The following is a 17154-nucleotide window of genomic DNA, read 5'->3' on the forward strand; positions in this document are numbered from 1 at the left end:
AAGGTGTTGTGAATGCGTTATGAAGGCCTTACAATGTTACAATTAATGTGAGTCATGACCATTTTACAGTTGTCTGAAGCCTGTTTCTGCGCTTCTGTGTGTTCCGCAGGGATCATGGCAGGTTCAAACCGGTCAGGTGACCTGAAGGACGCCCAGAAGTCCATCCCAATTGGCACCATCATGGCCATCACCACTACATCCCTAGTGTGTATCCTTTCTCTCCCTGACCTGAACAATCCACCTGATCCACCGGAGGCTCCTTCTGGGAGAGACAAAGAGGCAGGTCCTGGCCACTAAATCGCTTGTTTTGTGGACATTGCATCCCATCACTTACTTATTCTTGAGTGAACTGATTAAGTGTTGATTCATGAGAAAGGTGCACTTATAGGAATATAGGGGTTTATGAAGACTCACGCTAGCACTGAAACACACCCTGAGGATCCTTACAATCCAGCTCTACTCTTAGCACTTTGCGTAAGAGTTACTCTCTGGCCATTTAAGTAACTTAAAGTAATGACTACATTACCCAGAATGCTATTGTGTTTTATGGGTTGTTGCCTTCCTGTTTGCCTTGACTCAGCTTCCCAGACATGTCGAGTGTGATCCTGTTTGGAGCCTGCATTGAGGGCGTGGTGCTTAGGGACAAGTGAGTCTTGTGTGACCCACACTGTTCAACCAGTAGAGAGCGCTGCCTCTCCTCCCCACCCCAGTTATCTAATTTCCTTTCAGCATAATAAACTGTGTTTATGTAGCAACATGCATCCCTTTAAAGGAGAATATGCTTCACACAGAAGGGAGGGTATCTCACCTCAAACCAGTGAAGGTGTATCACTCACAAGCCAACCAGCACTACAACACTCCTCACACATCAGCTGAGGTGGAAAGGGGGGGAATTATTGCGCCAGTTTAGACAGGGAGTGATTAGATGACCAGACTGAGAAATCCAGACAGGGAACCCCCTGCTGTTTCAGTTAAATGTCATGGAAGCTTTAATGACCCCAGCAAGTGAAGACACAGTGGCTTAAATTAGCCATACATAGCATTCCCATAATGTTGCTGAAATAAAGTAACATCATAATATCTTTGCTAAACGCTCTGAGAGTACTTGTGACCAAACCAGGTAGGAAAAACAAACCTTTACTGCATCATATTCAAGTAGAAATGGAGATTTGTTAAGCCTAGCCTGGTCTGCTCTTGTGTTGGGTTTGAGAACAGAGTGGTACATGAAAGCTTTGAAAAATTACCTTCTGATAATATTTTAAGGGAAACTCTCAAAGGTATTTTGAGATCACTGTGCTGTGAAAACATACGGGCAGGACTTCATAGCAGGAGTGGAAGGTCAGAGCAGGCTATAGAGAGAACTCAGTGTTGACACACAGCAAACACAGAAAGCTGCAGTGTGGAGAGATATTTCCACAGGGAGACGCCTCAGCGATATCAGAGTGTTCTGATCCTCTACTGCTTGTGATTGGCTGACGCAGGTTTGGGGAGGCGGTCAATGGCAATCTGGTGATTGGCACGCTGGCCTGGCCGTCTCCGTGGGTGATCGTGTTTGGCTCCTTCTTCTCCACTTGCGGGGCGGGCCTGCAGAGTCTGACAGGAGCACCGCGTCTCATGCAGGCTATCGCCCGCGACGGCATCGTCCCCGCCCTCAGGGTAAGTGTGTCCCTCTATCTGTCCCTCTGTCCTTCTGCCCGTCTGTCTGTGTGTCTGTCCCTCTGTCTGTCTCTGTCTCTCTGTCCTGCTACACGGTATAGGCTGAGTGTGGTGCAGTGGTTAGAGCGGAAGAATCTTAAGATCTGGGATTAGTGGTTCACGTGTCAGGGGAAACACCTTTTTTGAAACCCCTTTCAAAAGGAACCTCACCTCAGTAACTCAGTAACTGTCAAAACATACTTATCCAGGGTGAAGGTTGTTTACATTTCATCCATTTACACAGGAGGATGTCTACTTAAGTAATCCAGACTGCATACCTCGCTTGAGGCTTCAGCAGCAGTGTTTCACCAGGGAATAGAACCTGTAACCTCCGTGTTACACACACAGTTGCTTAACCACTTTGACAAATTGCCACCCTCACGGATCAGGGACCTTGTTGGGCCCTCTGGGAAAACCTGAGACACTGACCCAAGCCTTGTGGCAGCAGGTTGCAAATCCCAGGTGGGACATTGGTGTAGTACTGTTGCAAAAGCTGTTTACCTGCGCTTCCATGGTGAATACTGAATCTGTGAACGGACTGGGATGGAGTGTAGAATGTAAGATGCGTGAATCACCCTGCAGGAGGGCGTTTCCCTGCTCTTACTGCCATTGCTCACAGAGCTGAAGCACTGATTTATGAGCCTCTGCAGAAAGGACAATGTGACCGGAGTGAAGGAGGGGAGACAGCGCGTGTGCGCGCGCGTGTGTGTGCATGTGCACACATGTATGTGTGTGTGCGTGAGTGTGTGTGTTGGGAGTGTGTATGTGTGTGTGTGTTGGGTGTGTGTGTGTGTGTGTGTGCGCGTGCGTGTGTATATGTGTGCACGCGCATGTGTCCATGAATGTGTGTGTGTGCGTGAGTGTGTGTGTTGGGTGTGTGTGTGTGTGTGTGTGTGTGTGTGTGTGTATGTGTGTGTGCGTGCACACGCATGTGTCCGTGAATGTGTCCGTGAATGTGTGTGTGTGTGGGTTCATGTGCAAGTATGAGTGCATACATGTGTATGTGTGAGCGCACACATTTCCATGTTCTGGCTAACCCCTCCACCTGTCCCCTAGGTGTTTGGCCATGGCAAGGCTAACGGGGAGCCCACCTGGGCCCTACTCCTGACCGCCTGCATCTGCGAGATCGGGATTCTCATTGCCTCCCTGGACGCTGTGGCCCCCATCCTCTCCATGCAAGTGACCAACATCCTCCACCCAAGGAGTTAGCCATACCCATATGGAAATTACAGTTTAAAATGGCAATGGCCTGAGGCCTGACTAATGCACAGTCATTAAGTTCATGTACATATATATATATATATATATATATATATATATATATATATATATATAGATTTTTTTTTTTTTTTTAATTAATGGATTAAGTAAACAGGCGATGAATGAATTCCCTGCTTGTCATAAAGATGTCCCCAGCACTGAGCCGCACTGACCCTCACCTCCCTGTCGTCTCACAGGTTCTTTTTGATGTGCTACATGTTTGTAAACCTGGCCTGCGCCCTTCAGACCCTACTGCGCACCCCCAACTGGAGACCCCGTTTCAAGTTCTACCACTGGTGAGTCCAGAGGCCTCCTAACCGTGTCAGGATGTGTACTGTGTTTAAGGGGGATGTGGTGCTATTCCCAGTTCGGTATTATCACTAGTTACAGTGACGTCGCGTCCAGACTCCTGGTTCCAAGGAGTTTGACAGCTACCATTTCTTTCACCAAGCTCATTTGCCTCTAATGCACCAGCAACTCACAGTTTCTCCTAACCAGGCATGAGTGTGGGAGCAACACAACCACCAGATAAACTGCAATTTGCATGGATGCTGCAAACATCAGCTACTCTTACGCCTTGCTCACAGCAAGCCCTGCTCATTGATGCTGCGGTGGAGGCACGGCAGGGACAGAGGCAGGACAGGGGCTGAGCCTCAAACAGAGGCAGGTGAGGGACGACGTGCCGAGTAGTGTGTCGTGACCCGTGTGACCTTTGACCCTCCGCAGGGCTCTCTCCTTCCTGGGCATGAGCTTGTGTCTGTCGCTGATGTTCATCTGCTCCTGGTACTACGCCATCGTCGCCATGGTGATCGCCGGGTGTATCTATAAGTACATCGAGTTCCGCGGGTAAGTGCCCTCTCAGACAGTCGCGGTGTTAAAAAAGAAAGGAGGACAGCTGGGGGCTGGGGGGCTGGGGGGCTGGGGGGCTGCGTCGGGGAAAAAAAACAACAGTCCCCATTGTTTTCAGCTTTGAGGAGGCTGTGAGAGGACTCAGACAGAATAAATACACTCACGCAGGCTGCGGTTTCCAGCCCTCGCTGTAAGCACTGGCGTGAGCGTAAGAGTGCGTTGGGTGCTGTGATCTCCGGAGTTCCTGCCCCGGGTCTCGGGGTCTCGGTGTCTCTGTGTCACTGTCTCTGCTGTCTGTCCCAGGGCGGAGAAAGAGTGGGGTGACGGTATCCGGGGCCTGTCCCTCAGCGCTGCCCGCTACGCCCTCATGAGGCTGGAGGAAGGGCCTCCACACACCAAGAACTGGAGGTGAGCGCCACCTGCAGGCCCGGGGTTGTACTGATCAACACCTGTCAACTGTGTTGCACCAACATATTACACAAAAACAACAACAAAAAAAAACTCCTAACCGCAGGGAGGACGCAAAACACAGCAGGAAGAGGGACGCAGAACACACAGAAGCACAATCTCTCTGAGAACAACATATTTTCAAACATGGATATTTCACAATTTACTGGGTTACATAAGTAAGCAACAGCTTGTTTTTTTTTTTCCCCAAAGGGACTTGTTTCTTGCACACAGAGATGTGAACAACTATCATTAAAATACAAAACAAACAAGAGTCATTACTAAACCGTAGGTTACAGTTTACGAATCACTGTGCAAAGCTAACGGAACCTCGTATCAGCCCAGGAGAAGTTTCCTGCTTCACCACTAAAGACTGCCGTGCGGTGAAGGGGAAGGGGGGGGGGGGGTCTCTGCAGCTGGCACTGTGTCTCTGCACACCTGAGGTCACCGCGTGTCTCGCTGGCCCGGATTCCTCTGCAGCCGCTGACAGCTTGAGATTCATTATGCAGATTTACCCTCTTTAATCTTCCTGAGATCCTGCGTCCTTCGTTTAGAACGCTAGCTCATTTCCTGCTCGCCGCAGCCAGAAAGCACAAAGAATTTATGCAATAACTTCCATTACACTGCAAATGCTGCTGCTCGGTCTCACAAACGTGTGTGTGCGCGTCTGAATAAGCCATTTTTAATACATTAAGCCATTTTAATTTTTAATTCAAAACACTGACCCTGCTTTACGCTTGAAGAGCATCTGTGGGCTAAACATTTTGGTAAACTGAACTAGTCTTTCTTTGGTTTTTCACAACCTTACATATCCTTCCTTGAGTGGTAGAATGCCATCTTAGCCATAGCTTTATTTTTCATTAGTTAATAATGAATGTTGTCTCACACGTAAATTAGTTTTTCCATAAATTGTCCATAAATAAGCATTCCTGTTATGCTTGTTTATCACCACATTCTGTTGAAGTGATGAAACTGGCCCTAATGAATGTTGAATGAATTATTGTCTTCCATTATTAATGGTTTACTACTGAATTATTTATTCTAGTAGGTTAGCTATTAATGTTGTCAAACATTTGAGAGCAAAGAGAGCAAAATGACACCCCACTCTCTCCCTCTCTTTCCCTCTCTCCCCCCTTCCTCTCATTCTATGTTTCTCTCCTCTCCTCCTTCTTCTCCTTCTATCACTCCCTTTCTCTATCTCTCCCCCTCTCTCCCTCCCTCTCCTTCTCTCTCTATCTCTCTCTCCCTCTCCCTCCCTCTCCCTCTCTCTCCTTCTCTCTCTATCTCTCCCCCTCTCTCCCTCCCTCTCCTTCTCTCTCTATCTCTCTATCCCTCTCTCTTCCTCCCTCTCCTTCTCTCTCTATCCCTCTCTCTCCCTCTCCTTCTCTCTATCCCTCTCTCCCTCTCTCCCTCCCTCTGCTTCTCTCTCTATCCCTCTCTCCCTCTCTCTTCCTCCCTCTCCTTCTCTCTCTATCCCTCTCTCCCTCTCTCTTCCTCCCTCTTTCTCCCTCCCTTTCCTTCTTCTTCCATCCCTGCTTCTCTCTCTCTCTCTCCGTCCCTCTCTCTCCCTCCCTTTCCTTCTTCTTCCATCCCTGCTTCTCTCTCTCTCTCTCTCCGTCCCTCTCTCAGGCCCCAGCTGCTGGTGTTGGTCAGTGTGGACAGGGAGCAGAATGTGGAGCAGCCGCGGATGCTGTCCTTAACCAATCAGCTGAAGGCAGGGAAGGGTCTGACCATCGTGGGGACGTTCCTGGAGGGCACCTTCCTCAACAACCACCCTGAGGCCCAGCGGGCCGAGCAGGTGATCCCCAGACTCCACATTTGAATCTTTTAAATCTTCACTTCACCTTCACTTCACTTCACTTCGCTTCACTTCCACGTTTAAAACCCACAATCAATCTGACTGCGGGATACTCTGACCTTAATTGACTTATGAGCACAAGAGAAAAGTCGACGTCACTCTTTGTCACACACAGCAGAGTGGGCATCATGGCAAAAATTATACATAAGCTTGAAACTGATTCGTCAACTGAGTTAATTTTCAAGAATGCAGCTGTTCAGTCTTATCTTAAGATGATTCAGCGTCATCTTAGTCGTAAGATTTGCAATGAGAAAGTCAGCATATTATGTGTCTGGCAGTATTTATGTCTAATGCAGGTCAGGGTTGCCTGTTGTGATAGTAATTCCCACTTCCCTGTGCCATGCTCCAACCCCCCCCTCAGTCTCTGCGGAAGCTGATGGAGACGGAGAAGGTGAAGGGATTCAGCCAGGTGGTGATCTCCTCCAACATCCGCGACGCCACGTCTCACCTGATTCAGACAGGCGGCCTCGGGGGACTGAGGCACAACACGGTGCTGGTGAGCTGGCCCCGAAACTGGAAGCAGGCCAAGGATCACCAGGCTCTCCGCAACTTCATCGGTACGGCATACGTGCCCCCGGGGGAGGGGGATGGGGGGAGCTTCTTCGGGGTTCACCTTCTGTCGAATACTCTTTACAGTACTCTTAACGGAGGCAGAACTTTCACTATGAGTGTGTGCAGTTCTGAAGCCTTTGGTAAAACAACTTCAAAAGAGGACATTATGGAGCAAATTTTAACAAATAAGAAACAAGAATACAATCTCAGGGAGTTTTACGAGATGTGCCAAAACAGAAAACTCTCCCAATGGATGAATATACACAGGACTGCATTGTTTATTTGTGTATTTTCACTTGTTAAATAATGAATTAGCATGGGAGGTCAGATGAGAAATGATCTGAGGAATTAAGGTGGTTTCAGCATGCGTGTCCCCCCTTCCCTGCAGAGGTGGTAAGGGAGACCACCGCTGCCCACCTGGCCCTCCTGGTGCCCAAAAACATCTCGGCGTACCCATCCAATGGCGAACGCTTCACCGAGGGACACATCGACGTCTGGTGGATCGTTCATGACGGAGGCATGCTGATGCTGCTGCCCTTCCTGCTGAGACAGCACAAGGTGCATTATTATTATTATTAGTAGTAGTAGTGGTAGTAGCAGTAGTAGTACTATTGTTATTATTATGAAAATTAATTCTACTCCCGTGATATGCACAACATGGTACATATGTTCATATTCACAGGATCAGAACAGAAACACAGCCATAAAAATTCCAATAACCCTGGGGCAGCATCAGTCTTAACACCTGTCATTAAGCATCAGCATCACAATAATTATTTTATCTTTAGTATACGCACACTACCTAACAGCTACCTTTCAGAGTAACATACCTACATCATTCTAACCTGTACAGAAATACTCATAACCATCTGCATTGTAATGCTAGAGCAGCACTGCAGTATACATAGTATGGTAGATCAGTGTACAGTATATAGTATTCTGTACATTACACAAGAAATATTACATATATACCATGTGTAATTTTATACTATATATTCCATGGTGGTGTGAAACTGTAATTTAAGAAGATGTATACGAATAAGATGAATCTGAGGACTATATGATGACAAGGGGGTTGTGGGTGCGGCCAGGCTGTGATTGACACCTGCCGATCTGTTGGCAGGTGTGGAGGAAGTGCAAGATGCGCATCTTCACCGTGGCCCAGATGGACGACAACAGCATCCAGATGAAGAAGGACCTGACCACCTTCCTGTACCACCTGCGCATCGATGCGCAGGTGGAGGTGGTGGAGATGGTGAGGCCTGCGCTAACTGTGTTCTAATCTTATCCCTGTTTCATCCCTGTGTCGCCTCTGTTTCATCTCTGCTTCGCATCTGGAATTACTGAGCTGAACCTAGCATACTGTTTTGCTGTGAAGTCCTTTGATTGGCTCAGACAAGTCAGTGATTGACAGCAGCCAGTGGCCCCGCCCATTATAGGTGAGGAGGGGGGAAATGAGCAGCCAGATATGAGCTGTGTGACACCCACCTTCTTCACCGGTGTTTTATTTATGAGAACTAGAGGGACGTAACTCATGCCGTGAGAGCAGAATGAGGAGTTTAAACGTGTCAGTCATGAAGACAGTGTTATCCCGTGTCTCTGCGGGAGACTCTCTCTGCCGGCTGCTCATGGAGCTCCTCTCTCTCCCCAGCACGACAGCGATATCTCAGCCTACACCTACGAGAAGACCCTGGTGATGGAGCAGAGGTCCCAGATCCTCAAAGAGATGCACCTCACCAAGAACGAGCGCGAGAGAGAGGTAACGCACCCCAGAGGCAGGCCGCTCTCCCCGCTAACTGTGTGAGCGTGTGATGAAACAGTCAGGTTCAGGCGGATGGACACGGTTTTCACAGCCAACACAATTCACTGTGAGGCTTTAAAAAAAATATGCAAATCAAAGATTCAGTTGCGATTACAAAGACATCCAGCCTTGATCTGCATATTCTAGCAACTCTCCTGGAATGAAATCAAGATTAAAACAAGGCTAGAAACTGAATTAAGACTGATGTCAACATTTCAGGGCCCTTATCCTTTCGCTATCAAACTAGGTTCATATTGTAAGCTGTTCTCAGTGTCCCAGGTGTTTTAAAGACACCCCTCACCTCTCCTCCTCCCAGATCCAGAGCATCACAGACTCGTCCCGTGGATCCATTCGCCGTAAGAACCCGGGCAACATGACCAAGCAGCTGAGCGAGGAGCAGCCCGGGGTCAGCATAGAGGAGAAACCTGAGGAGGAGGTACTGCCTGAGTCTCCACCAATCCCTGCAAAGCCTCCTGTTCTCCTCTCTCTCTCTGTCTACCTCTGCATCTCCCACTCTTTACCTCTTCCCTTTCTCCCACCCTCTCTCTTTTCTGTGCCTCTCCCCCCTTTTTCCTTATTCCATCTTTCGCCTCTTCTTTTCTTCTCCCTCTCCCCTCCCTCTCTCCTTGTTCCCCTTCTCTCTTCCCTTTTCTCGCACTCTACCCCCTTCTCTCCCAATTCCCTCTCTCCCCCTTTCTCCCCCCCCCCCTCTCTCTCAAGCCATTCCCTTTTCACATCCATTTTTCATTTTTTTCAGCTCTCTCCTCAATCAATCAAACCATGCTTAATTTGATAAAGCGCTCTTATCAAAGGAAACGTCCGAGAGCACTTCACACGGCGCATATCATAGAAACAATGTCAATTACAGCAGATATAACCAGCAAGGAAGAGGAGTGCTGCTTCGGCAGCAGAGGAAGCATCACTCAGAGTGGCAGCTGCACAGTCAGAAAGATGTGATCAAACCAGTCCCTATCTGAGACGGGCAGCTCTGCTAACAGGCAGCTCCGCTAATGGAATACCTTACAGTTATATATAGGCAGCTATTGTATAAAGGATTTTCTGGTGTGGAGATGAAAAGCAAAGAATAAAAACTTGTGTGTTGGTTAGGAAAAGAAGAGGAAGACATCGCTGTGGCCCTGTAATTGGAAAACTGGAGATAACCTTTAAGAGCAAATCCCCTCTCTCTGTTTTGGTAGATTTTAGAATCCAGCTGAAATAAGATACACTGTACCAGGTGCACAGTTTTTACATCATATGCATCATAAACATTATGTGTTACCAGCCATTTGCAGTTGGTGTCAGAGTAAAGCAGACATAGGCTCCAGTGTACATATAGCAGGGTCTCTGTACTGATGGGGAGCCGGGTCTCTCCTGTGTGAGTACTGTAAGAGATGATCTTGAGTAGAATAAATGATGATCCAGAGTACTGTAAGATGAGATGGGAGATGGTGACAGCACCTTGGAGCAGGGGCCCAGTGGAGGAAGAGGAGCAGGAGCCCCAGATCCCTGCATACCACACACGGTCCTCCCCCCTCATGGTCCTCTCTGCTCTGAGACCGTGAGCAAACCCATAACGGAATGATGCTATCAGACTGCTGTGTCCTGATTGGTCCATTCCTGTGACCTTGAAATAGGGGAGACAGAGAACTTACGTTCAAACTGAACAATGGTCCTGAATTTGTTTTCCTTTTGTTTTTTAATGACAAGCTTGTGAGTTCAATGAAGGCATAGCCATTAGCAGCAGCCTTTTTTTACGTAATTTCATAGTACCTACACTAGGCCTATACTTGAAATCAAACAGAGATCACCTCAAACTAAGCAGTAAGAGGTACAAAATCTCAGGAGAGACAGTGACATAAAAGAGAGCCAGCGTTTGAGAGGGATTTCATTCAGCAAAACTGGGATACTTGCACTGGGTCATAATCAGATGACATGAAGCTCTCTGCCTCTCCTTGGAAAGGAAACGTACTATTACCTGTACTGAAGAGTCTACCAGATGAGTACATGAGCACAGGTAATTTTCCATTTGCTGCTCACCTGGCTCCAATGTGCCAATCACACCAGAGAGAGGGCGAGTCTGACCGTTCTCTGTCTCTCTCCCCTCCACCCCCGCCCACCCTCACTGGCCCCTTCCCCCCCCGGCTTCGTTACGGTACCCCCCCCACTCTCAGTCTGTCGATGTGTCCCGCCCCCAACAGATGCAGCTGATCCACAACAAGAATGCCACACCCACCCCAGCCAGCCCCACCTCCCCAACGCCGGAGGAGGCGGAGACACCTGGGACCAAGGTGCAGATGACCTGGACGGAGACCACCTGCGACGGGGACAAGGGCCAGCCCATCAGCGCCACCTCTCCGGAGGCCATGAAGGACTTCTTCAGCATGAAGCCGTGAGTCCCGCTGTTCGTTTACCCCTGTCACGCCTCCAGGGGGCAGCATTGGTAGCACTTTACTTTTGGGGCAGTGATATAGTGGGAGGGAGCAGCACTCCTAACTGATAAGTCTGCACAGATGCTCTTTACCAGAATGATTTATAAAGATTACTGTTTTTACATGTTATCCATTTATATAGTTACATATTTACCAAGGCAATTCTGGGTTTAAGTACCTTGCCCAAGGGTATAGCAGCAGTGCCCAAACAGGGAATCGAACTGGCAACCTTTTACTTACAAGCCTCTCTCCTTACCACTGTGCTACAAGCCACACATTCTGGGGGTGTCCAGGCTGTTGCAGACTACCACTGCCCTGCTACTGTGTTGTTACCATGTTATTATCCTTCATCCTGTACTGATAAGCGGAGGGAAGCCTGCGATGTTGGCGCCATGCTTGGCGGACGTAGCTTTAGCTCCCACCTGCGCTGTGTTCTCTGAATAACCCAGGGTGATGTGACCAACGCTGTCAGAGCGTCTCTGTGTGTTGTAATCCCCAGAGATTAGGTTTCATATGCAATCAGTTCCTCATCCTGTAGTTCACCTTTCTCTCAAACGGCTGTGTAGAAATGCGTCTGCTGAGAAGTAAAGAGCTCTGTGCTGTTTGTTTTATTGTCTCCTTGCTGTGCTCCAGGGAGTGGGAAAACCTGTGAGTACTTTCACTTTTCCTCTTTGTCTTCTTTCTCTAGAACTACAACTATCCATATAACTTGCTTCACAATAGTAATACTACCATAGTCGTTATATTTCTGTTTTTAAAAATTCATATTACATTGGATTTATAAGTCCATAATTAGCTATTCATTACATTGCAATACGCACATGAGTTAGACCTTTGAGTGGGGGTTGGGTTGTTACATGGCATTGAATCCTGTTTAATATACAGCTCTAAGTAAACCACAGCTGCATAGAGTGTGTCTTGCATTTAAAAGCAACATTTCCTCACAGCACAATGTGAAATGCAGCTGAAATCCAACAAAACTGAGTTTGGGGGTGTTTCCTTGCATCTGTATGCATAAATATTAACATTAATCTGCTTTACCCATTAATGACAGTCGTGATAATATGTGCTTCTTACATAACTCTCCGCCCCCTCCCTCAGGAACCAATCAAACGTCAGGCGCATGCACACCGCAATGAGGCTGAACGAGGTCATTACTAAAAAGTCCCAGGAAGCCAAGCTGGTTCTGCTGAACATGCCGGGACCGCCCAAGAACCGGACCGGAGAGGAGAACTGTATCCTTTACCTCAACCGTGCACTAAGGGATGATGATGATGATTAGAAAAAGGATGAGGAAGAATAGGAAGAAGAAGAGGGAATTCCATTTCTATAGCGTGCTTGATCCTTGATCCTGTTTCGCAGTGAAGAGAGGAAACTCAACCACCCACCTGTCTGATGCACACAGGCCATTTTTCACAGGAATCACCACACATCAGTTAAGGCAGAGAGAGAGGCAAAGATTACATCACATTGAATGTTGTGTGCTTGCTTACATGCGTGTGTTCCTTAACGCAGACACTCAGATATGGAGTTCCTGGAGGTTCTGACTGAGGGCCTCAATCGTGTTCTCCTGGTGCGGGGTGGGGGGCGTGAAGTCATTACTATTTACTCCTGAGGGGCCTGCCCCCCAACACCCTCACCCCACCCCTCCACCCCTGCCTCTCCACCGACTGAACCGCCACCACCCTCACACCAACCGGCACCATCTACACTGTCCCTCTCCCAAAGTTTCACTACATTACACAGTCAGAGACACACAGAAACTCATCATACACGCATATATAAACACACACATACAGATACACACACACACACACTCACACACACACACACACACCACCCTCAGTATGCAGAGCAGAGAATGGCCAGCAGGGCCTGTGTGGCTCCTCTGATTGGCTGAGAGGGCTTCTCTTTGGCCTGGTTCATTCTGCTGCCTGTACTCTTGGTTGAGGAACATGTTCCCCCGATCTCCACACCCCGTGCTGACCCCCCCCCCCCCCCCCCCCCCATCTGTCCCTCCGTCTGGTGTCCCAGTCCAGAGGCGGACTGTGAGAGGCAGGCACAGAGTGGAAACGTAGGGTGGCTTTTTTCGTTTGTTTGTTTGCTTTTCTTTTAATTGTGATTGGCTCTTTTTTAAATGGGAGAGTTTCTCTGCGAATAGGGAGAGTTTTCCCAGATATGTTGGGAAGGGAGGGGGTGGTGCAGTCAGGGAATTGCCAATCACAATGGAATCGTCTTCCTGTGGTTTATCAGCTGAGGAGGTAAAGGGGACTACATTCAGTGTGTGTGTGTGTGTGTATGTGTGTGTGTGATACACAGTAAAATTAAGAACAGGGAGTGAACAGTTTGCAGGATGCTGCAGTCTTCATTATACTGGAGACAGAGCAGGGAAAACTGTGCGAAGGAAGGAGACAAAGAGGGAATGAAAGAAACAGGGAGGGGGGGGAAGAGAACGGAGAGAGATGGGGGAAGGAAAGAGAGAGAAGGGAGGAAAGAGAAGAAAGAGAAAGAGGGAAGGAAGGAGAGGAGAGAGAGGATGAGGGAAGGAAGAGAGGGGAGAAAAGAGGGAAGGAAAGAGAGAGAAGGGAGGAAAGAGAAGAAAGAGAAAGAGGGAAGGAAGGAGAGGAGAGAGAGGATGAGGGAAGGAAGAGAGGGGAGAAAAGAGGGAAGGAAAGAGAGAAGAGAGAGAAAGAGGCACAGAAAGAGAGAAAGAGTGAAGAAAGATATAAGAGAGAGGTGGAGGGGAGATGTGGGGGGGGGGTGCTGAGTAACTTTGCACAGTGACCCAGCTGCACTTATCAAGGAGGGGGATGTGGGGGGGGGGGGGGGGGGGTGCTGAGTAACTTTTCACAGTGACCCAGCTGCACTTATCAATCTTTGCACAGTGACCCAGCTGCCGTATCAATGACATGACCCTGAGGATTTCTTGCTAACAGGCATTGTGGTGCAGTGTTTTTAAAATCAGATGTAACCATGTGCTATGTGCAGAATACCTCCTGTCCCCTGCCCCTCTCTCAGTGACAGCTGAAGAGTGCCCTGATGAGTCCTGAGCAGTGCCAAAGATTGTGAGACAGCCAGAGAAAGGGCTATGTGTGTGAGCTGCTAAACTGTGAAAACGTCCCTGTGACTCCTCTGACTGACAGCAAAAGCAGCCAATGAGGGGGGGAAAGAGGGTGGGGTTTTACCAATGAGCCCTGCCCCTTTACCCACAGTGTGGACCCCTGTAAATAGTGTACAGAAAAATTGTGGTTAAATATCAGTATAGTATTTTTAGTGACTAACTAACAGCTTCTTGCAGCGAAACACGCTTGTTAAAACAGGGTCAACTAGCAACACTACAAGATAAATGTAGTTATTTTCTCACTTTAATGAATTTTTGATGTTATTCCATTACACAGCAAGTGATTGAGCCACTTTAACACTACATCACATCATGTCTGCACATGCTCTTACCCAGAGTACTATGACAATTTTTAAATGTCGTCCATTAGATTTCTGTTTTTACATGGTTACATCTCTTTATAAAGCGATATATTTTCTGAGACAACTGAGGTTTAGTTCCTTGCCAAAAGGTGCAACAGCAGTGGCCCATCTGGGAATCACACCAGCAACCTCTGGGTCACAAGCCTAATTACCACTTACCACTACACTAATGTATCTATTATTTATAAATATATTTATTATTCAACACCAGTAACACTTGTGTAATATTCCACTTGAGACAGGACATGGTGTATAACCACACTATATCTTTGCAAAATGTACAGACATTGGCTATATGCAAATATATAAATAAATATATCACTGTTAAAATATATTTATAAAGTATTTATTCAAGGCAAAACATCCTATTTTATTGATTTGTTCACTTTGGAGTATAAATGACTTCTACTGATATATATATAAAAGTATATGAAAATATGACACTTTTGCCAAATAGAGTGATGTCTATTGTGCCAAGTGAAAAGAAATATTTTTGATAAGAATGTTGTTTTTTCCGACAAAAGGCCAGAAATTTCTATTGGCCATGAAATTTCTTTTCATTGTGGCACAGATTGCAGTTGCTATTAGAGAACAAAACTTGTTTTGATCACTAAAAATCCCGAACACAGAGTATTTGTTCTCTAAGAGTAGCATTACCTTACAAGAAAGAGGTGTATTCATATCTCGAGTGCTGCGTTTGTGAGGGGAACGTGCAATAGCTGCATTGTGGACACATACATTTCTTATGTTATTTAGTTTTATACACACGCATTTTATATAAGTAGATTTCATAACTTTAAGGGTTTCTCTAGCCAATGTCACACATCAGTCTGTGTGCTCTGAAAAGCAGTTATTTGGTCACTTGCGGTAGAAATAGAAGACAGAACATATATATATATCTCGATATTTTTTGTATGTTTGGGAGAAGAAAAATGATTAGTTTATAGATTTGTTGAGAAATATCGGTCTATGTTTTCTCGTGTGTATCTAGAAGAGGTCTTGCTTGAAATAGAGAGACATTTTAAAAAAAGGTATTGAGTAGAAAATGCTGCTATATAAGGTGACAAATTTGTATTACATAAAATGAAAACATGGATTGAAGAATAATTACTAAAGAAATGTAAAACTGGCTCCACCCTTACAGAAATACATATCGGTGAGGCTGGATTTGGTTTACTATAATGGGTGTGTTTGCGGTGTAGGGGTGTGGGGATGTGTTGGGGGGGTGGGGGGAGTTTGCAGAATTAGGGGAGAGGGGAGGGGGGATCACCACCTCAAGGTGCTCATTTTCATTTTTAATTTAATCGACAGATTTATCATGAAGCAATACATCAGTGTGTCCTCTTGTCCTGTTTTCCCCCAGTAGCAGTAGGGCCAGTTCTAGAGAAGAGGGGGAAAATGGGGGGGACCATCCTGGCTGAGAGGTTTCACAGGCCAGGCCATCTGATGTACCCCACAAACCAGCCTCTTCAGCTGGTGGCTTGGTTTTGCGGAGAGCAGGTTATGGATGTGCCACCCGCGGTGAGGAGAGCCAGACAGATTTGGTACAGTGGCACTGAAAGCACTGCATGGTGACAGCCTGTTAGTTTGGTTCTTAAATACAGGCTGTGCTCCTCTTTAACATTTGGAAGAGTCTCTCTGTCATCTCTTCTCACATCACAAGATCCTAGGTACTAAGTGCTGGGGATGTGATCCTCAGTGTTGTTTCAGAGCCAGCTCTTAAATCACTCTCTGTGTAGCGTAATGCCACACTGGGGCCGTTGTATTTCTAATAACTGCATTCATCCATTCATTGATTGCAGTGAAGTATAAGGATAGGCAGTGGTAATGTGCTGGACAGCATGTTGGTTTAGTTTATTAAAAAAGACCAAGTGTGTTTGACCTTGAAGATGGGTTGAATTCACAGCATGTTTTTTTGTGATCTTATTTGGATGGTATCAGTGCAGCTGGATAGTGATTCTTTTGATGGCGTGTTTGAAGGAAATGAGGGAGTGAGCAGATTTTTGGGAAATAAGTTACACAGAGGGGTTCCCCACAGTTGCACCGCGGTGATGGATATGCTAGAGCTGAATTAGATGCAGTAATGCCTGCTTAGATTTTAGTGGAATTTCTTCTAGGATCAAATAATGGGGCTGGGAGAAGAGGCATGTCAGGAGGCTTCAAGCCTCTTCTTCTCCTTCTTAATCCTCCTTTCCTCTTTTCATTTTCTTTCTTTCTCCCGCATGCTGAGGCGGGTGTTGCTTTCCCTAGAGGTTGGGTAAAAGTGCAATATTCCTTCTTTTTCATTCTTTGCAGCATCTGCATAAATTCACTGGATCATGAGTTTATTTAGAGGCCAAAATGTTGAATTTTATTTCCCACTCAACATCATGCACATGTAGCAACAGTAACTATCAGTCTGTGTGACCTGTGATGCAAGTCATAATGTTTCAGCACAAGGCCTACACTGAGAAGCGGATCTCTTATATGTTGGCAAATGGAGGACTTAATAAGTGTATATGAAATGAGACTGTATTTATGTGGGTTGCAGCTGGCGCCCACTAATGGAGTTAGTTGCATATGCTGAGGCCGAGAGCTTGCTTGACACTTGAGGTCAGATTTGTCAAAGTTTTGTTCATTTTAGGAATCGCTAATTGTCCTTGAAGGCCCTTAAATGTAAATTCTCTGGCCTTAGATAAATTTATATTGAAATATACATTACATTTTATTGGGGTATTGTTTAGCCTTTATACATAGAAATATTCATATATAAAAATATTGAAATTATATGGAATGATTTC

The 17154-nt window shown here is 46.6% G+C and overlaps 1 protein-coding gene across 1 annotated transcript in view; it reads left to right on the forward strand.

The window, feature by feature from the left end:
- Positions 1 to 12888, forward strand: part of slc12a5b (solute carrier family 12 member 5b) — a 77881-nt gene extending 64993 nt beyond the window's left edge. Inside the window, exons 10-26 of the mRNA XM_036533013.1 lie at positions 110 to 208; positions 589 to 646; positions 1482 to 1656; positions 2752 to 2870; positions 3153 to 3251; positions 3682 to 3801; positions 4108 to 4212; positions 5881 to 6049; positions 6471 to 6666; positions 7050 to 7219; positions 7785 to 7916; positions 8313 to 8420; positions 8779 to 8898; positions 10661 to 10851; positions 11525 to 11539; positions 11993 to 12126; positions 12415 to 12888. Coding sequence (XP_036388906.1) covers positions 110 to 208; positions 589 to 646; positions 1482 to 1656; positions 2752 to 2870; positions 3153 to 3251; positions 3682 to 3801; positions 4108 to 4212; positions 5881 to 6049; positions 6471 to 6666; positions 7050 to 7219; positions 7785 to 7916; positions 8313 to 8420; positions 8779 to 8898; positions 10661 to 10851; positions 11525 to 11539; positions 11993 to 12126; positions 12415 to 12506 — 2102 coding nt within the window. The 3' untranslated portion in view covers positions 12507 to 12888. The remainder of the gene's footprint in view (positions 1 to 109; positions 209 to 588; positions 647 to 1481; positions 1657 to 2751; positions 2871 to 3152; positions 3252 to 3681; positions 3802 to 4107; positions 4213 to 5880; positions 6050 to 6470; positions 6667 to 7049; positions 7220 to 7784; positions 7917 to 8312; positions 8421 to 8778; positions 8899 to 10660; positions 10852 to 11524; positions 11540 to 11992; positions 12127 to 12414) is intronic.
- Positions 12889 to 17154: the final 4266 nt, after the last annotated feature.

This window comes from Megalops cyprinoides, chromosome 7 (assembly GCF_013368585.1).
Source record: "Megalops cyprinoides isolate fMegCyp1 chromosome 7, fMegCyp1.pri, whole genome shotgun sequence".
Lineage (NCBI taxonomy): Eukaryota > Metazoa > Chordata > Actinopteri > Elopiformes > Megalopidae > Megalops > Megalops cyprinoides.